The sequence below is a fragment of the Simochromis diagramma genome, unplaced genomic scaffold (genome assembly GCF_900408965.1).
Source record: "Simochromis diagramma unplaced genomic scaffold, fSimDia1.1 OVJJ01000107.1, whole genome shotgun sequence".
NCBI lineage: Eukaryota > Metazoa > Chordata > Actinopteri > Cichliformes > Cichlidae > Simochromis > Simochromis diagramma.
Window position 1 is genome coordinate 930,586 of NW_024387209.1, and position 21,216 is coordinate 951,801.

Genomic DNA, 21,216 nt, shown 5'->3' on the forward strand with positions numbered 1-21,216 from the left:
ATATGAGCCCTGAAACACTCCAGGATGTAAGAAGAGTCTGTGGAAGAAATTCAGTGAGTTCTGAGCAGCTCATGTTAGGTGCCGACATGGCTTTCCAACATTACTAGCACAAGAGTGTCAACTAGCCTAAAATGGTGCGAGAATATTAATTATTATCATTGTATTCATAATCTTTACTCAGTGGCTATAGCAGATACTTGCCACATATTGGTACTCTGCAGGTCTCTTTCTGGACAGATGGGTCTTTGGTAAAACACCAGGGACCTTCTGGACGATGGTCAGGGTTTCTGCAGAAATTCTCCTTCAAATTGCTGCCTGGCTCTGAAGTGTTATACTCTCTGCAGACACACAGGAAAACAGGGAATGAATTACTTCCCCAAGTGGAGGAAGGATCTCAGTGTGTTGTTCACCAGTGTGAACAGAATGGAACGGGAAGACTGTCAGATTGGCATGACCTCTGCATTAATGCGGATGCTGTACTGATCATCTGCAAAAGCAAAGCTATAGATGTCTTGATTCATGCTCAATCACGTAAGTAAATCCAAGTGACTTCTTCAGTGTCAGCTGACTGCAGGTTTCCCAAATCTTATAAACAGTACTGTACATTTCCATAATAACTGAAACTAGCGCCACTGAAGGAACAATGGGCTGGGAAGTCAGTTCCTTGATCATTAAAGAAGGCGCCAAAAGAAAGCTCCAGCCGATCCAGGAGAGAAGGACAACTGCTGCCTAGGCGAAAACCTGTAATGATCCCGTATGTGTCAGGAGTATCAGAACAGTTCTGATGCATCGTGTCTCTGTGACTTTCAAAACCCAAAACACACTGCGCCAAAAAATTGGTCCACCCCAAGGATCGGGGTGGCACAGAGTAACATAGTGTACGCTGTTAAGTGCCAGGAGGATTGCCAGGATTTATACGTCAGGGAAACCAAACAACCTCTCGCGAAGCGGGTGGCACAACACAGACGAGCTACCTCGTCGGGCCAGGACTCCGCATTCTATTTACACCAACAGCTACACCGACATTTACACCTAATGAGGATGTACACATCCTGGACAGGGAGGAACGCTGGTTTGAGCGCGGAGTCAAGGAGGCCATTTATGTGAAAAGGGAAAGACCATCTCTGAATCGAGGAGGGGGCCTAAGGGTACATCTTTCGCCATCTTACAATGCTGTGATTGCAGCCATTCCCCAACTCTCTGTGAATGGTACTTTAATAATGGCCTTTGGTCAGTGGTTGTTGATGGTCATGAGAATTTGCATATTAATGATCAAGGAACTGACCTCCCAGCCCATTGTTCCTTCGGTGGGCTGGTTTCAGTCATTATGCAAATGTGCTGTTTATGAGATTAGAGAAACCTGCAGTCAGCTGAGACTGAAGAAGTCACTTGGATGAGTGACGAAACGTTTCTCCCACAAAACACTACGTCCAGATGAACAGAATCAACTTTTTGGAGATTTACTTACCTGGATGATTGAGCATGCATCACGACATTACTGAGTTATAATTTGGGTGGTTAATAATTTTTGTTTTACCAGTTAGTTTGTGAGCTAGCCCTTTTAAATATGACTAAATTAAATGTCCTTTGTGTTTTTCTGCTTTTGCTCAGGTAATGAGTAATATGTTGCTTTGCTTTGGTTATTTCTTACCTAATTTAAGAAGCTCGTTAGTTAGTTCCAGGACTGTAATTTTTGTTTTTATGTGGGGAATTGCTCAGTTACCTAAAGATAGGATGTGGAAAGCTGTGCCTCCAGTGTTGACACACTCTGCCCGACTGCGTGATGCTGATGTCTCCTTCGTAGTTCACACCATTACCCTGACCAGAAATACACTGACCTGAGGACAGACACACACTCTGCGTTAATCTACACTAGTTAACTGTTTTATTATTTATTGTGTTCATTTATATTCACCTTCTATGCATTTTCTGATGAGATTGATGTTTTTTGCTGTTCTTGACATCCGAGTTCCTTTACAGTCTGCAGAACAAATAGACAGACACAGTGAGATGTTGGTGTGTTCCCTTTGTGTGCTGTTCTTGACTTTGTTCATGTTTGCAGTGCAGCTCACAGCTGAATAAACTCTGGTGTACAAACAACATGAAAAATTGGACTCTGCTTGTGTTCATCCAACTGCACAAAGTTTAACAGAAGCAAAAAAATAAATAAAAATCAATAAATAACAAAATTAAACAAAATCAAATTCATTCAAACCAACAGAAAGCACAGAAACATTCAACCAATTCTAGTTCTATTCAGAAACACATCAAATATAAACTGGACCAAAACATCCATCCAAACACAAACATCTCTGTCAGGGAGGGGGAGGATACAAGTTTTCTGGGGGTATGTGGTGGTGGTGGTAGGAGGGGCTCTGGGCTTCTGTGTAGGCTGCTGCCCTCATGACCGGGGCACAGAGAAGCAGAAGAAAAAGGATCAATGGATCGATGTTTTATTTGTTTAAAATCACTTAATATGAGAATTTCCTCTGATAAACTGAAAGACTGTGGAACTGTAGGTTACACAAAACAAGAAAATTGAAGAAAGAAATGTTTATTTCTTATTTATTGTAATAAAAAAATCATACTGTTCATATACATATACTTATCTCTTAGTATTGAACATATTTGTTTCCATGTTTAAATCCAGTATATCTCACCGAGGTATTTGTTCCAGAATTTTTCCTGTAGGAAGAGAGATTGTTTTGCGATGAGACTTTGAACTGATCTCAGTGCTGTTAAAACTTCTGACAGGAGAGAGAAGTAAAAACATACTGTTTTATCTGGCTGCTCAAACACCTCTCTGGCTTCTTCGTGGTCGCAGATTTCCTCCACACACTCTCTCTCCAGGTTCCCTGATATGAAATAATCCACATTAACACACTATAATCGTGACAGTATCATGAGACACAAACATAGAGAGCACCTGTAAAACATGTTATAGTAATTTTGTGTCACTTCACAGTTGTTTGTTGTCTCTGTTTGGCTCTTTTTGTTTCTTTTTGATTTACTTTCCAGAATTAATGCTAACATTTAGCAGTCTCTGCCCACCTCCAGTCAACAAAGACTCAAAGCTAATATTGTTCCAAACCTGCAGCGCATGCTAAAGTAAGTGATTACAATTGAATCTAAAGTAGATACAAAAAGGGAGAGAAATGAACCTGCTCCCTGTACAAACATTTATTTGAATCAAGGAATTTTATGAGTTCAGTAGACACAGAATGATACGAATGGTCAAGATGTCAAACCATAGTGGATGTAATAATGAGGAGAAAAGCTGCTGTTTGGTCACCTGCTTTCAGCTCCTCAAACATCTGGTTGGCTCGTCTGTTCCGGACCAAAACCTGTGAGGCGAGGTGGCCACTGAGAAAAACTACAACAAAGATAGAAAATCAGTTAAACCCTTCCAGCATCACCAACACTCAGCCTCCAGTTTAATTTAAAATCTGTTCTGTAGTCACACAAATGATCAAATGCAAGATGACCTGGGACTGTTGAGCAGCTAGAATCCTCTATCAGACAAAAATGGGACAAAGTACCTCTTCCAAAATTACATCAGCTGCTCTCCTCATCCATGACGTTTACAGACCGTTTATAAAGGACAGGAGACGCTAGACAGTGGTAAACACAGTCCTTTCAGATGTGCTGCTGCTATCAAATTCAACATGAGATATGGTTTTAATGTTTTAATTTACACAATGTTCCAACTTTTTGGGATTGGATTTGTATAAAATTTTTCCATTCTTCCATTTATCTTCTGTCTAATAATGAGGAAGATTTTGTCAAATGACACAATATGCTTTATAAATAATTTACAGGGTCTGCCTCTTCCAGGTGATTGTGTTTCACCCACCTCCCCCCTTTGGCAAAATGCATGGCATATAAAAATACTGTATTAACTACGTACTCCAAAAATAAAAGTAATGGACGGAAAACATATCTTAAGTAAAGGTCAGTAATTTACATACTTGAGAATTGATTTCAATCATATTATACACGTATTTCTATCGGGTAATTGTAGAAGTGATAGTAGTACTAATTACAAAGACTGTTTTTACAGTCTTTGTAATTATACTTCCAGACCAGATTTAAAATGGTTCATTTGGTTTAGTGTTCATCAAATTCAAGACAAGAGAAGAAGAAAAAAAAGTGATATTTGGTTAAACAATCAAATGTACAGATACACAGACTGAGGGTTACTTTCTGTCTTCTAATGAACTTTCATAAAAGACTTAAATCGACATATATTCAAACCAAAGTACAATTTTGAAATAGATTGGTCATATGATGATCCTACATTTAGTACCAGTAATATGAGCACTAAAAACACCAGTTCACACATTGAAGAAGAAAGGAATTCATTACCATGGTTTGCCACACAGCTGTGCAGGAGAAACAGCAGCAGAACAGCAGCAGGTTTTGATGTTGGTTCCATTATGATTCAGACCTGTAAGCAGAACCTCAGAACCAGATCCAGCAGTACTCAGTGTGTCCTTCTTTGTTTGCCCGTCTATGTCTCTCTGTCCGTCCTCTGGAGGGGGGGGGATTATTGACCAGAGGGTCAAAGTTTGAGCCAGACTGATGAGTCGGTTATGTTTAAACCTACATGTTTACTTTTTCTCAACAACTCGAGTCCTACTGTGAGTTAATACTGCTGCAGTTTAACACAACCCAAGATCAGTTTTGTTGATACTGAATTATTGTTTGGTAAAAAAAAACAAAACATATGAACATACAAGTCACAATTAACAAGTGTAACAAGTCCCTAAAAAAATCTTAAAAAGTCTTAAAAATACCATCTTTGGTACATTTCTTATTGTTTTTTTCTTGTAGATCTTTAGTCACTTAAACCAGGAAAAATATTTTAATAATTCCATTTTGTCAGTTTTTCTTGCAGAACTCAAGTTTTTGGTTTAATTAAGCATCCAATTTACCTTTTTAAATTGAAATGTGAGGAATTAAGTGGGGTCAGTAGGAGGGGGAGGTGGGGTGGGTTTGGCGTGAGGAGCTCAGTGGATGATGTCCCAACAGGTTTATTTTGTTCCTTGGGAAATTATTTTTCATTGCTGTTTTCGCTTTTTTAATGTAAAGTCCTAATGTTTTGCAAAAAAAAAAAAAAGTACTTGATGGAGGAAAATAGAGCTCATTTTTGGATTCAGCACCGTAAAAACATGAAAATTTATCAAAAATATACCGTTCAGAAAAAAACATTTTTTTGTGACGACATATGTTATCACAGTCTTGGGTTCCTAAAGTCAGTCATTGTTCTGTCCAAACCCAGTGTGGTGGAGGTGTGGTCCCTGGATCAGTTGCAGGAGAGGAGTGGTGCAGTGAGCTCAAGGGGGCGGTGCTGGGAGGCAGGTGAGGCCACAGGTGGTGGCGTTATGACTGATGACAGTCTCCATTTCTTTTTATAGTGGAGGAAGAGACGAGCGGAGAAGGAGGAGACGGACATCTGGGCTGAGAGGAGATTATTGTCAGTTGCACACACAAAGACAAAGTGCAAATCAGTGAGTCAACCATTGAGTGTGTTGGGTCCTCCTTGTACACCCATCATACACAAAAATGATTCAACATTTAAAATAATAAGAGTTTGTTAAAAGCTAGGTCAAGTTCATTATCGGTGATGACACAAACCCGAACCCTACGCAATACAAAGATGTTCCCCAAATTTCTACTTCACAGACCTGTTTTGGTTTTCTCTAAAACACAACTATGGAGTTAGGCATCACCACCCACAGTTAATATGTGTTAGGGCTACAATGGGTTTTTGTTTTGGCCATGTGCTCAGTAAGCAACACTCCAGAAACTAGATGTTACATTTCAAATAAATACTCATTTTGACATCAGACTTTCATTTGGGTGTGGAAACGGCCCTTAGCTCTTTGCCTTCCAGTAAGTCAATTTTTCAACCATAGCAGGACATCAAGAAAAGACCACCATCAATCGGTTTTCAACGTCTGATGATTGGTGACTGGAGATCAGTTGAAGGTCACATCTCTCACCAACAGGGACAGTCTCCAACCCTTCTCAGAACCTCAATATGTCAATCAGTTCAGAAAATGGCTGGACGTTCAGTTTGCAGTAACAGTGAATGTGTAATTCCATGGTCCCATCAGAGGGTGCAGTTTGTGCTGCTGTCAAACATTTGCTGTAATCTGTGTGGATTCATGTTGAAATATATTCTGTGTGAAACTACAGTTTGTAACTTTAAAGACATTTTAAAACATGAACAAGAAAACATATTCAGACAATTTTGACTTTTCACAGTATTCGTATATATTCGTATATATCACAGTTGTCCAGATAATTTATGAAAAGTTAAAATACTAAGTGTAAAAAATGTCATGCTCTAATCACCTTTGACGTTCACCTCAAAATGTTATTTGGTCATTACATGATTTCTGTCTGCTGTTGGTACTAAACTCAATTATATTACATTTGTGGTTTGCACCAGTTTTTTTCTTTTTTGACTCAGAGGTCGGTGTTGACTGAGCGAACTTTTGTTCCTAAGCCTTTCAGACATACGTCACTTGTGTAAATAAAGGCTGCTGCTGAGGTCAGAGGTCATGTTCAGAATCTAATGCTTTAGCTTGTCTCAATGAACATGTTATGAGCTCATATAGCAAACAGCATATTGGGAAGAAGAAGCAGGAGTGGTTAAATAAAAACATGAAGGTAAAGAGACATGCAGCAACCTCTTAGTATTGATCTGGCTTCTGCCTGACTTAGGACAGCTCACACATCAAATATTTACCTGCTGATACTGAGGTGAAAGTCTTCCAGTGGTGTTCAGCTTGTGGTCACACATACTTCACAAACCAACCTGAAATGAGACTAAAACTTTATTTTTTTTTTTCAACCCTACAGTGACAGGTGTTTCTCATTGCATCTGAGTAATAAAGAAGTTGAGCCTTTTATTTTATTATTTATTTATTTATTTATTTATTCATTCATTCATTCATTCATATTCTTTCAGATCTGATCATTGTAATATAAAAGTCGTTTAGGATTTAACAGGACATAATAAATACAAAGCTGAATCTCTCCTAGCCCACCCCACTCCCATGGAGGCCAACACTACCCTCCGGTGGTGGTTAGACAGCATGGCACGTAAGCTTGTTGCAGAGTGTGGAATTAATCCAGCTCAAACAATAAACTCAATAAATAAAATAAACATGAAACTATATAACATCATCCATAACAAAAAACCCTACATAATCTTAAATAACATCAAGTTATTTCTTTTCAAATCAAAGTATTGCACTTGAAGTTCTGATGCAGAGATTAACTTTTTGTGGTGTTACGCCACAGTTACCCATGATTCAGCCATTGAAAAGCAGAGTTTACTAGACTGCATACTTATTCTAACATTTCTGGGATAATTTGTTTGGGAGGACTAGTGCAGCTCGATTGTTTCAGAGCTTCATCTGCTGGGTTTCTGCATAAATTGTCAAAGCTCATGTTTTGACAATTTATGTATGAACATACGTATTATGTATTTTTCAAAAACACCAACAACAGACTTTCATTATAAAACAGCTCTAAAATTATTGGTAAACAATAAAAGAGTTGGTTGTCTTCTTATTTTAACAGCTCCTCCATAATACACAGCAGGCACATAACAAAAAGCCAGTACTGTTCATTGGATATGCTGGCACTCACAGTTGAACCATCATATCTAATTATTAAAACATCTTAAAATCTTTTAAATACACTGAGGTGTCATTCTGAAACCTAAAACCAAACTAATGAGGCTCAGCTATTGTGATACTCATGGCCTGAATGTGGATGAGGATATCAGGCCATGAGTCTCTAGAAGGACAGATTGATACCAGGACAGTCCTCACACACTGCCATTTCTGTTTGGTGCCACAGCTAAAGATAAAGGAGCAGCCGTATCAGGAGGATTTTAAAGTAACAAAGCTTTGCCTGTTGTTCTCTTTTGAAAAAAAAAAAAATACTATTGCAGCTTATTGCTGATGTTTGTTGTAGATGATTTCAGAGTTTTTCTCTGTGTCTTCTTTTAAGTCACATATAGTCAGTGAGGTGTCATTCTGAAGCCCAAACCCAGGATAAAGGGGTTCAGTGAATGCGGTGTTGAAGGTGTGAATGTGATTGAGGCTGTCAGAAGAGACTCTGTAGAAGGACAGAGTGCCAGCAGCAGCATCCAAATACACTGCTACTCTGTTAGAGACAGAGGATGAGGAGGGGAGACGACTGAATGTTACACTGTTGTTGTGGCACAAAGAGTAACCATCATGAAAGCAGCCCAGGCACCAGGATTGATCATTCCTTCCAAGCCATGAGTGGTTTGTGTCTCCTTTCCTTCTGATTCCTTTATAACTCACGGCAATATCAACCCTTCCTGTCCACTCGACCTCCCAGTAACAACGACCAGTCAGACCATTGTTACACAACAGCTGAGAACGTTCAAATCTGTCTGGATGATCAGGATATGACTGATCCTCTTTCAGATGGGTTGCCTTCCTGTTGTTGTCACATAGTTGGAGTTTTCTGTTTACTGTGTTTGTGTCGATTGTGAGTTGACAGGAATCTGATGGAGAAAAAAGAATTGCAGTTAAGCTGTGTTTTAACATTTATCTGTTTGACACAAAACTATGAGGTTTAATGGTGGATTGTAAATGAACAGTAAGTAAAATGAGTGGAGGTCTGTCAGTGGTGACAAGAGGTTAGTTGATTGATTGGGTGGGTTAAGGCTGCAAGCCTGGTCAGCGCCATCTTACCCTTCCGACCATACATACATTACACAAACATCACATGGGGAAGACAGGTCAGAGAGGTATAACAATGGAAAATACACAACACAAGGAAGGAAAAACCCCACCTCAGCACATAGCACATAAATCAGCACATAGCACAAAATTCAGCACATCTCACAACACAGAAGACATAAGCTTCGAAGTGTAGGTCTGTGTCAGTGTACATGCGTATGTGTGCGTGTGTGTGTTCCGTGTTCAGCCGATAGAAAATGTCCCTTCACTCGGTTAGGCAACTGTCAACAGTCTTCGGTCGACGCGGGTTTCCTTGATGGAAGGGGAAGAGTCACAACACAGTCTTGTTATCTAAGGGAGAATTTTTGTTATTCCTGTCAGCTTTTGCCTTGAGCATCCAGCTGGCGCCAGGGGAGCCGCATGAGATGAAGATGGTAGTGCGAACAAACTGCTTCCAATTTTACAGTAGGTCTAATGTCCATCACTGGTCAACATATCTCTCAATTCCCGTTTTTCTTCTCCAAGATGTTATCCATATTGCGTTCAATAAACACAGTCTGAGTACTCACAGCCCTGCCCATCGTCTATCATGTCAGCCAGCCTTGTGGGATTTTGAACAGCTGTAGGCGCTTCTTGTTCTTCGATAAGCCAGGTCCGAGCGAGCTCCAATCAGCCAGAACTCTGTTATCATGGTTCCGAATTGGTAGATGTCGTTTGATGTTCTCCATCAAGAGTATCACCAGAAACACGACGCAACAGACCATCGAGTACCTGGCAGCAAACATCTCCGCAGGACAATTGGGTTCTACCAAGCCCAGGAGTTTGTCAATTTTGTTAAGGGACCAGTTGATCAAATCCATAATTCTTCTTTAGGTTTTTAAAAGAACAAGTCTGGGAGACTCTCTTAGGGTTAGAGAATAAGCGAGACTATACAAAGACATGAGAAGCCAAGGGAAGATAAGGGAGAGGGAGAGGCAGAGAGAGAAAACTGCGACCACCTCCGTCAAGAGCCAAGAAGAAAGTTCTGGCACAGCCTAACTATTGGAGTGTGATCTGGTCCAGTGCTTTAATAAAAGAAATTAAATTACAACTAACTCGAAATAAAGCTCCATGATGTCATGATGAGTGCTGTGTGGCTGGCAGGGTGTGTACCCAAATGCAGGACTGAGAAAAGGAAAGTTAACTTAAAGCGCAGCTTTATTGCTGGGAAAACTCTTCACAGAAATAAACATCACAAAACGAACTAAAAATCACGACATGAAACTAAACATTAAACTAGCTGTTGGAAGAGAGGATGTATCTGTGCAGAGTGGATATGAGTGCAAATTTATAACCTTGATCTTGCAACAGTAGTCATATCTTCCCTCTAGTGAACCTACTGTGGTGTTCCAGTATTCACATATTCTGGTGCCAACTGAATTTCAGCCAACAACCTGACAGCCAGTAACACATTGTTGGCGTATCGGTAGTCCACCAATCCAGATACCAAGAATAAAGAACCACCACCCAATAAAAACTATTTATTTATACTGTTTATCTTGTGATTAAAAACCACCTGACTGATTGAAATTTCTTAATCATATCACATGCTCTGGTTTAAATACAAACTAATTTCAATTCTACTCACTGCTGAGCTGCATCGCATCTGGATATCGATGAAAATTGTCACTACTTTGAGGGAAACACTCATTCGTGATTTTACAAAACAAAAACATACTTACACTTCCTCAGACCTGGCATCAACCACTCGACACCAACCGGTTCCAAGCTAAAGTGATACGTTTAGACAAATTCAGATCATCCTATCATTTTATATTATAAAGTGATGTGTTTATAATGTTAGTAACAAGATCACCCAGATACCTGAGAGTCTCCAGTCTCCTGAGTGGATCCTCAAGTCCGCATAACAGCAGCTTCCCCCCGTCTCCTGTATGATTGTAGCTCAGGTCGAGCTGTCGCAGATGGGATGATGGGTTGGAATGAATAGCTAAGGCCAGAGAAGCACAACCTTCCTCTGTGATCAGACAGCCTGACAGACTGCAGACAAGCAAAATGAGATACATGTCAGTTCATGTGGGAATGCCAGTGTACAATTTAATGGTATTAGAGAACAGCATACTTATGGCTAAAATGATGATAACTCTTAATTTAAATTGTGACAATTAGCTTTTCCTTTCATTGAAAATGTGTTAATAAAATACTAATAGAATTCTAAAACTAAAGAGCCTGAAAACTCAAGACATTACTAACAGTTGCTTAAGACTGAATAAAGCACATGTCCTCCATGACTCAAATTGCTTTACCCTACAGGAGAATGAGGTCTTGAATGCACTTTTTTTTGACTAGTTAGCAAGCATAGCAAGAGAGAAAATGTTTCTTTGTTGTTGTCATCAGGCTGCTTCTAGGTATCGTAGCTCAAATAATAAACATCTCACCAGAGAGTTTCCAGTTTACAATGTGGACTCTCCAGCCCAGCAGAAAGCTTTTTCACTCCCCAAACATTCAGGTTATTGTTACTCAGGTCCAACTCTCTCAGATGTGAGGATTGGGAGCTGAGAATTGAGGACAAACCTTCACAGCTTTTCTCTGAGAGGTTACAGCCACTCATTCTTTAAGAAAAAGAGGACAAATGATCAGTAAAACGATCCACTTACTGACACACGTTAACTAATTCTACTAACTTGTTCTCCTGCTGTTTGTAGAAAATCCAGCAACTAAGATTTATGTACTTACAAAGCTTTCTTGGAGGACTTGACCACTGGAAGTAGCCTGAGAAGACCCTCCTCAGAGGGGGAGTACTTCTTCAGATCAAACACATTCAAATCTTTTTCTGATGACAGTAAGATGAAGACCAGAGCTGACCACTGAGCTGGAGACAGTTCATCCCTAGAGAGACTTCCTGAATTCAGGGACTGTTGGATCTCCTCCACTAGAGAATGATCATTCAGTTCGTTCAAACAGTGGAACAGGTTGATGCTTTTCTCTGCAGACAAATTGTCACTGATATTATTCTTGATGTACTCGACTGTTTTCTGAATTGTCACTGAGCTACTTCTTGTCTTCGTCAGCAGTCCTTGTAGCAGAGCTTGGTTGGTTTCCCATGAAAGACCCAGGAGGAAGCGGAGGAACAAGTCCAGATGTCCATTTGGACTCTGTAAAGCGCTGTCCACAGCACTCTGATATAAATGTGTCTCTGCAGATTCTCTTGATTCATACTTTTTGGAGGGTGTTTGTTTTTCCAGAAGATTGAGTTCAGAGCAGAAGAAGGTCAGATGAACATGAAGAGCAGCCAAAAACTCCTGAACACTCAGATGGACAAAGCAGAACACCTTGTCCTGGTACAGTCCTCTCTCCTCTTTAAAGATCTGTGTGAACACTCCTGAGTACACTGAGGCTACTCTGATATCAATACCACACTCTGTCAGGTCTGATTCATAGAAGATCAGGTTTCCTTTCTGCAGCTGATTAAAAGCCAGCTTTCCCAGAGACTCTACCATCTTCCTGCTCTCTGGACTCCAGTGTGGATCTGTTTCAGCTCCTCCATCGTACTTGACTTTTTTCACTTTGGCCTGAACCACCAGGAAATATATGTACATCTCAGTCAGGTTCTTGGGCAGCTGTCCTCCCTGTCTAGTTTTCAGCACATCCTCCAGAACTGTCGCAGTAATCCAGCAGAAGATTGGGATGTGGCACATGATGTAGAGGCTCCGTGATGTCTTGATGTGGGAGATTATTTTAATAGCTAGCTTCTTATCTTGAAATCTCTTCTTGAAGTACTGCTCTTTCTGTTGTTCAGTGAACCCTCTGACCTCTGTCACCATATCAACATACTGATGAGGGATCTGATTGGCTGCTGCAGGTCGTGTGGTTATCCAGAGGCGAGCAGATGGAAGTAGTTTTCTCTTGATGAGGTTTGTCAGCAGCACTTCGACTGAGGTGGACTTTGTGATATCAGTCAAGACCTCAGTTTTCTGAAAGTCCAGAGGAAGTCGACACTCATCCAGACCATCAAAGATAAACAGAACCTTGAAGTCTTCAAAGCTGCAGATTCCTGCATCTTTAGTTTCAGTAAAGAAGTGATGAGTAAGTTCCACCAAGCTGAACTTTTCCTCCTTCATGACATTCAGCTCTCTGAAGGTGAATGGAAATATGAAATGGATGTCTTGGTTGGTTTTGTCTTCAGCCCAATCCAGAGTGAACTTCTGTGTTAAAATTGTTTTCCCAATGCCAGCCACTCCTTTTGTCAGCACTGTTTTGATTGGTTCATCTCTTTCGGGTGAGGCTTTAAAAATTTCTTCTTGCCTGATTGTTCTTTCTGGTTTGTCTAGTTTCCGGGATGCTGTTTCAATTTGTCGGACCTCATGCTGATCATTGACCTCTGCAGTCCCTCCCTCTGTGATGTAGAGCTCTGTGTAGATCTGATTCAGAAGGGTTGGGTTTCCTGCTTTAGCGATCCCCTCAAACACACACTGGAACCTCTTCTTCATTGTACATTTGAGATGTTGTTGGCATGTAGCTGGAGTTCCTGATTGAACAAAGAACAAATCCCATAAATTTGAACATTTGATATTAATGTAGAAGATGTAACTCTGACATTTCACATCCCAACCCTAGATAAGAGAGGCTAGGCAATGGACTAGCAGCCCAAAACCAAAACAATACATCCACTGACACAGTGAAGAAGAAAAATAAAATTGTTCTCCCCCCCCAAAAAAACCCCCACCTATTCTTATATGTTGAATGCCAGGATCTCCCTAAAACACAGGCCAACCAGTCTTCAACCACCTAGGATATGCATTATAAGTTCATGAAAAGAAAGTGTTGTGAAGATCGGGAAATCAGCTCAAACTGCCACAGAAGTGCAGTAGTGTAACTACTTAGTGGGAATCTGTAGGACCAGATGGGCAAAGTGTGAGCAGAAAAGGCAAACATCAGGTGAGATGATTCTGGGTACTTCACCTGAGGAGGAAGGTGCTGAACGAACTTAAGGCATAGCACCAGGCTGCAATACTTGGCACAGAGAGCATCTGTAGAATGAGAAGCTCATGACAGAAGATTCATCAGTATGGCTTCCAAGATCACAAAAAAATATAGCTCCATGAATGTCATTAAGAGCTATGCACCATTTTATGTAAGTGATGCTCGGACCAAAGATGTTTTGTTAATATCCGAATAATGCCTTTCTTCAGAAAATACTGAAAGAAGAGAAAAGCTGGAACATCCTGAATTCTCTAACAGGACGACTCACATACAGATGAAGGCAAAATTATTCCCCACCTATCAAAGTCTTTATCAAAAACTCCCCTAACTTTCCCAATTGCTTTTTTGACCATTTCATGCATGAAATATGACAACCTCAATCAGGGTTTTTTAAAAGTATTTTTATTCATCTTTAGGCATGAAAAAAAGATTTTTGAACTTTTCAGGTTTTTACATGTCCCCTTAGGTGGACAACATGGGTTTTGACTTATGACTTTCACAAACAAATAAATAATATACACTGTATAAAAACTATAACATAACAAAATATGTTTTTATATATTTTAAAACAATATAACAAATGTAACAAATATATGTAGAGGCTCTGTGATGTCTTGACTGCCACCCACTGGCTGACCAGTGAGTGGCAGGGTATGGACTGACACATAAGTGTCCAATGTAGTGGTTTATGTGCAACTATACCATTAACACTAACACACATACAAAAAAAACAGCCTTTGAATAGTTGTCCACTATAGTGACCACTATGCGTAAAAGGGTTAAGTGGGATTTTCAAAATAACATTTCTCAACATACTACTTCCTGTTAGAAAGTAGGAATGATTTATGTTTGTACACAATTTCAGACTGATTTCAGAAAAAAAAACAAAAAAACTACTAGGCTCAATATTATTAACCCCCTGAAAAACTATTTTTGAGCATTAACGTTGTAAGTCTCGCAGCTTAGAAAATCCAGTTAAAATTGAGGATCCTCTTCTAATTTGCACGCAATGTAAGAACCACAGCAAGGCTTCGAGATGTCGCTTGAGGAAGCATACCAAAGACAAAAGAAACAGCTTAGACTTGATTGAAAGAATTGTTGACACTCTCCAAGATATCGATATACAAAGTTCTAATAGTATTTAATAATAGTATCTAATAGTAAGAATGAAAGATTTCAAAGTAGTGATTGATACTGAAATATCGATTCCTCCGATACCAGTCATTTATATTCTAGAATCGATTCTCACATTAAAATATCGATATTTTAGTAATTTAGGGTAAATTTGTAGTTTATCATTAACAGGAACACAGTGGAAAGAAGCTATATCGTTCGGATTGTCTACATTGGAAGGAACTACTTCCTCTTACGCCTTTCATAGTCATGTGCGAAATACGGCTATATAAATGTCTCCACCCCTGGCGTGCGCACTCACAACAATGGCTGAGCGTAAACGGAGTCATGTGTGGACGTATTTTACATCCACAAACAGCCGAGACGTGGTTTGCAATACATGTGGCAAAAAAATGAGGTGTTGTGGCAACACCACTAACCTTGTCAAACACCTCAGAGTAAATCATATCACAGAATATGATGAGCGTATGTTGAGGTGAACTGAAGAGGAGGAGAGGGACAGGTGCTGCTAGGGCGAGACAGATGCCTCTCACGGAGTCCTTTAGTGCTGCAGGCAGGCAAGGTTTTCAAATAGCGCACAACTTCAATTTTTTTTATTTCTATGTGATGAATTCTGCATTATTAAGTGATAAGAACAAGTAATCTGATGTCCTGTAATCATTATGACGCTATAATTTGAGATACAATAAAAGATACAATAAATAAAAGAAGTTTTTGTACAGAGTATCGGTATCGGATCGGTATTGGATCGGTATCATCGATACCACCCTGAATTTTACTTGGTATCGGATCGGAAAGGAGATCAGTGATATTGCACATCACTACTGAAAAGACAAATGACATGACCTGTCTGGAAAGGACAGTCTTGGGCCTTTTATGTCATTTAGGGAATCAGCTTATGTAGAAGTGCAATGTTTACTGGTTTATCTGGTTATACTGGAAGACAGTGAATGATGCACAATTCATGATTTGATTGTTTATTATACTCAGCACTTTTGTATATGTTTTGTTTATAGACCACAGACATCCACTCCCGCACCTACGAGTCCTTGTACGCCCCATCTGTAAGCCTGTGGTTGCATTACTGTGCTGTAGTGTTAACGAATGACAGTAAAGAAGGAAGAACCTAATTTGAACTCCTGTTAGTTCTGACCGGCACCACTGCTATTCAGCCAACGCCTATACAGTCATTTGTGAAACCCAAATAATTAGTGGCAGACCAAGAAAACCTGCACTTCTGCTGAATTGGACTGGACATCTTCAAGCCAGACTGCAGTATGTTAAGCACAACCTGGAAAAAGACTATCCATACTGAAACCACATCCTAAGGTCAGATAAGACAAAATTAGGGCTCTTTGGTTCTTATGTTTGGAGAACATTCTGATCCACAATGCTGCACTGACAGGAGCTAGAGAGAAAGAGAGCATATTTCTCTCATATTGGCTTTTCTTCATTGACTCCCAGTTAAATCTAGAAAATTTGACGGGCTTACTTGTGGTTCCTAGAGTATTTAAAGGTAGAATGGGAGGCAGAGCCTTCAGCTTTCTGGCCTCTCTTCTCTGGAAAGATGCACAGTTTGCTATTAGTATCCAGGTTCATAATTTCAACCAAGGTGATTTTTGATATTTGGGAAATAATTTTATTTCTGAAATTTAAATCTTAAATTATGCATATTTAGCAAGACCATGTTAAAACATTATTTGGTCTCTTTAAAAGGATATGGGTAAAATAATTTTATGGTCCAAAACAAAGATTAGATGAAAAATATGGTTTGCCAGTGAAATTTCAGGTGAAGATTAGACCATTTGACACCCGTGTTTTCCCAAACCCTGCCACAAGCGGTTGTAGGGTTGCAATGACGGTGCTGCTCAGGACTGTAAATACTGCCTGAGCCAGACTCTTAAAAACTGTTTTCTTCCTGGTAACACCTCTCACTCTTCATTGATGAAGTGAGGTCACAAAAGCTGAGATTTACAGTGGATTTGAGGAAATCACAAACATACACCAGAACACAGTCTGAACTTTATAACCAGACGTGGAATGAGTGGTGGGAGTGGGACATAATGTGATAGCAGCCAGGTGTTGTTTTTTTATGAACCTAGTTGGAAAAAAACATGTCTGATCTGGACACTACACTTGATCTTTATAGAAAATGTTCTTACTTCTTTGTAGAGAGTCAGCCAAGTCCTCCTGCTTCATCCACCTCAGGAAGTCATCTACCATCTTCAGAAGAGCTTCTCTGCTGCTCCTCTTCTGGTTTTCACCCTCCAACATCTCCTTATCCTTCCACTGACTCGCTAAACATTCTGGATGATCTGGACTCAGAACTTTCTGGATCTTCTTCAGTTCATTCTTCACAAAAGTGATGATGTTTTCTTCCAGCAACTAGAACAGAATACTATATATTTTTTTAACATGAATCGTATAATTACCAGAAACATCGTATCTGGTCTTGTACAGAATTTCAACCTACAGGCCTACAAATTACTATAAAGGAACTTTATTACAAAGCCTGCCACTTCATCTATACTGGATGTATAGAAATAATGACTACACAGCTTTACATAAGCTAGTCAGTCAGTCAAATACAATACAACACTGAGAACAGGTGTTACTGTAGAGTTTTAGGTTTGTCCTCTTTATGATTTCATATTAACAATGCCAGAGAATTTTGTTGAACTGAATTACGTCAACAAGAATTTGATTTAATCTGATGAAACTGCGCTACTTGATGTATAAGGAGCTTGGAAGGACACAATCTGGACTTCTTGAAGTTTCTTGCAGACGTTTCAACTCTCATCCGAGAAGCTTCTTCGGTTCTAAGAGCAAGAGAGAGTCCCAGATTTTTAAGCCCCGTTGGGAGTGTCCCTAAGCCCTTTTGGCTTGTTCATCTTCATGAAATTTAAGGAAGTCCAGATGCTTTCCTTCCAAGCTCTTTAGACTATGATGACTGGATGAGCGAGAACCTTCACAGACATGTGCTGCTTGATGTTATATTAGTACACAGTCCTGTTTGATTCGTAGCTCAAGTGAAGGACGTTTCTGTTCATGTACAGACCCTAAATATGGAGTCCAGGTGTTTTTGATCCTGCTGTTCAGACTGACCACTAGGAACCTCTGAGCTCTCCTGATGCATCCTGTAAAAACATAAACTATTAGTTAATATTTGATATAAACTTGAACTAAACATTTGAACAAAAATCTGACCAAACTTCGGCTGCTCAAAAAAAGCAAAAATCATCAACACAGCTTTACTGTCTTCCTTTAGCTTCTATTATGTCTGACTTTCTGTCTAAATGCACTGTTTGAATATTCTACAGGTTGCCAGTTGCCAAACAATACAAAAAAAATAGACGACCCTTTACTTTGAAGGATTTTGCATTTCGCCTTCACAGCAGCAACAAAAGAACTTTTAGTGAATAATGTGACTTCTAATTGTGAAGATAGGACATAATTTGTTATTTTTACTTTCATATTGTGATGGCAACAAAATGATGCGTTATTTTGAGGAAACTAATTAGTGTTTAATGGACACAAAATAATCTTATTGAAGTAATGACATCAGTGTAGCAAAATAATAACCATTATCCCTCGGAGAAAATGCAAACGTTTTCTGACACTTGTAAGTTTTCTGTTTATTTTGAAAGTATGAATTAATTCCAGTCACTTGTTTGAAAGTCATCAGGTCTTTTACGTTTGTCATAATAATTAATTAGGTGTACAAGTAAAATACTCAAGAATCCAAAAGCACATGCAAAAAACTGTAAATCATTGTTCCTGACTTTTATTGACTTTAGACCAGATCTTGCTTAAATTTTTGTCTTTCTTTTATTGTGGGTTAGATTTGAACACTTGAAAAAAAAAATGCGTCAATGTGCAACTAAAACAGCAAATAGTGGCCCAATGTAGGATCAAAATACTAGTGAAAACTAGCCCAAACTGGAGCTAAAGCTTTAGCAGTTCTAAGTTTAATGCTCCAGTCTCTTGTGGATCTTGTAAAATAAGATAACAGAAAGCTTTGTGCATTCATTAAAGGGCATATACTCTCCTGGAAGATATAAACAGTGGCACATATAACACTAAATCTATCTATTTGTCAAATTTTACAAATCTATTTGTAGTTTTAGTGTTGAAAGTACTTGTGAGAGAGTTATTCAGAACATCTTTCACAAACTCTGTACACACAGGAGGTTCACCATCACAGAGGGGTTAACTCACTTTGCCTGTGAAGAAAGTTTCTGTGTAAAATGTCACAGTGGCTTCTTGAACTGGCTGCTATTCACAGACACACAGCTGGATTCAGCTTCAGAGGAGTCGACTCTGTGATCAGTGCTGTTCTATTAAGCCTATACAATCATATACTTTTATGTAAAATATTCATTTTCATATTATGGTAACTTACTTTTTGGCAGTATGTCTAAAACTGGTGTTTAAATTATTTGGCCGTTCACTTTTTGAGGACACACAGCTGGGTTCAGGTCTCAGAGAATTCAGCATCTGATGGATCCTAAAAATAAATAGCCTTGCATGAAAAAACGTCATATGTGGATTTGAAGTTAATTCTTTAAATCAGTTAATATTGAAAACAACTCACGTTTTACTGGAGGAAGTTTTTTGTTTGAAATCAGTCGCAAGTTCTTTTGAATCGTTGCTCTTTAAGGACACACAGCTGGGTTCAGGTCCAGGTTGGTTCCTGTGAATAATGATGGAGCAGTGATGTGAGTGCTGAGCTGTGACATGGAGAAGAGTCATGGACAGTTAGAGATGGGCATCTTACCTCTGAGCTTTGGTCTGGCTCTCATGTTCCCCACACAGAGCGGTTTTAGAGGGGGGGACTCCCTCCTCTCTGTCCTCACACTGATCCATAGCAGAGCCCACTCCTTCACACAAACAAAACTTCATGAGTGGATGAACATCAGATTTGTTGTAAATGAACTGAGAACCAGGGACAGCAGCTAATAGTAGGAGACAGATAAAAAGAAAAACAGATAATAGGTGGACAGCGTTTAGGTTTGTCAGCTGTCAGATAATTACACGTATGTCACAGTTAGGTTTTTATCCCACCTGTTAGCAACTCTCGTATGACTTCAGTAAGATTCACATGCATCCATTAGTTGTTAATGTGATTGTGTTCTCTCATTTTCTTAATGTTTTTTGAGTACTCAATGTCCATGCTTCACCTGCAGGAGCTTTGTGTCTTACATGGGTCGACACCATTGTAGTTACTTTGGCAACAAAACAGTGAATCAGGGTTCAAATAAGAAGAGTCTGCAGATGGTGAGAAGTCCTCCTTTTTGTGCTGTGTGGAGCTGCCAGCCCTAACCCTCTGCTTCCTTGTGATCTATGCAGTTTTTACTGTGAGATGAAACTCAATAAAATAGTTTCAACTGCGGTTCAACTTTGCCCATCTGTTGGCCAGGTTGAAGCAGATTTACAGCTGAATAAACTGTTCAGCAACAATTCTGTTGACACTGTGTGGCTTTTAGGTCTAACTGTGAGGCAAATAGAGAGTTAACAGCTGTGTATACAGGCATGGTTAAAACAGATAGTTAAATGTTTGTGTACAGCAGGTTTAACAAGTTTAACAAGGTTTTAAACTACAGCAAACATGTAACTGGACTTAAATCAGATAATGTAGCAAAAACAAGAATCAAACACTTCCTGTAAAATATTCTTAGGTATGTTTAAGACTTTGATCTGTGTGCTTAACAAGTTTATTAGACTACCTGACATTAAAAACAAAAAAAAAACAAGAAAACACAAAGACTTGAGAAATCTGCCAAAAACCTGTTTAAAACTAAATGATGGTATAATGAAATTGCTGTTTATCGGGCAAATTACAAACTGAATCCACATTTTTATACCCAAATTTACACTGGACTTGTGTCAGAGATCAGAAATTAATCCGTCAAATAACCACTAAAACAATTTTTTTCTGTGTTTTCTGTTCAGGAATGAAAGTAAATAACTGTAATAAAATTCTACTGTGCTTTACATTTTTTCTGCTTTTCTGTAAAAGAGAACATTTGTATATGGATAACATGGATAATTATGTTCTAGCATTAAAAATATAATTTGGATTGCAGAGGTTTTGAATACTGGTTGATTAATTGTTACAGAAACATAAAATGTTATTTTGGTAATAACTATTACTGTTAATATAAGGACAGCTGTGGCATAAACCTTACACTGGGGGTGGTTTGATAAACTTGTTCAGCACTGCAGCTAAAATGTCCTGATAAATCTTCAGTAAGTTACAGATAATTATTTATAGATTTTAATAAGTACGAAGATGTGAATGCTAACAGTCACACGGTCTATAGTCAGTCTACTGGGACAAATAATGGTATCATGGCTAAATGTGCTG

At 39.1% G+C, this 21,216-nt stretch overlaps 2 protein-coding genes across 7 annotated transcripts in view; both read right to left on the bottom strand.

Moving 5' to 3' along the window:
- f2 (coagulation factor II (thrombin)) overlaps nucleotides 1-4,514 on the bottom strand; it is a 38,749-nt gene extending 34,235 nt beyond the window's left edge. Inside the window, exons 1-7 of one of the 2 annotated variants that reach the window (XM_040051721.1) lie at nucleotides 4,366-4,514; nucleotides 3,293-3,373; nucleotides 2,776-2,855; nucleotides 2,661-2,685; nucleotides 1,916-1,981; nucleotides 1,724-1,838; nucleotides 202-338 (exon numbers count right to left, since the gene is read on the bottom strand). In XM_040051721.1, coding sequence (XP_039907655.1) covers nucleotides 202-338; nucleotides 1,724-1,838; nucleotides 1,916-1,981; nucleotides 2,661-2,685; nucleotides 2,776-2,855; nucleotides 3,293-3,373; nucleotides 4,366-4,435 — 574 coding nt within the window. In that variant the 5' untranslated portion in view covers nucleotides 4,436-4,514. The remainder of the gene's footprint in view (nucleotides 1-201; nucleotides 339-1,723; nucleotides 1,839-1,915; nucleotides 1,982-2,660; nucleotides 2,686-2,775; nucleotides 2,856-3,292; nucleotides 3,374-4,365) is intronic. The other variant, XM_040051720.1, reaches the window with a different exon arrangement.
- LOC120746274 (NLR family CARD domain-containing protein 3-like) overlaps nucleotides 1-21,216 on the bottom strand; it is a 29,863-nt gene that overhangs the window by 7,759 nt on the left and 888 nt on the right. The window contains exons 1-12 of one of the 5 annotated variants that reach the window (XM_040051681.1): nucleotides 19,914-20,495; nucleotides 19,627-19,804; nucleotides 19,444-19,542; nucleotides 19,252-19,356; nucleotides 17,908-17,986; nucleotides 17,012-17,234; nucleotides 11,469-13,260; nucleotides 11,171-11,344; nucleotides 10,599-10,772; nucleotides 10,457-10,503; nucleotides 9,831-9,899; nucleotides 8,364-8,557 (exon numbers count right to left, since the gene is read on the bottom strand). In XM_040051681.1, coding sequence (XP_039907615.1) covers nucleotides 8,364-8,557; nucleotides 9,831-9,899; nucleotides 10,457-10,503; nucleotides 10,599-10,772; nucleotides 11,171-11,344; nucleotides 11,469-13,260; nucleotides 17,012-17,234; nucleotides 17,908-17,986; nucleotides 19,252-19,356; nucleotides 19,444-19,542; nucleotides 19,627-19,804; nucleotides 19,914-19,956 — 3,177 coding nt within the window. In that variant the 5' untranslated portion in view covers nucleotides 19,957-20,495. Of the gene's footprint in view, nucleotides 1-6,937; nucleotides 8,558-9,830; nucleotides 9,900-10,456; nucleotides 10,504-10,598; nucleotides 10,773-11,170; nucleotides 11,345-11,468; nucleotides 13,261-17,011; nucleotides 17,248-17,907; nucleotides 17,987-19,251; nucleotides 19,357-19,443; nucleotides 19,543-19,626; nucleotides 19,805-19,913; nucleotides 20,496-21,216 lie in introns of those variants that run through there. The other 4 variants (XM_040051680.1, XM_040051683.1, XM_040051682.1 and 1 more) reach the window with 4 other exon arrangements.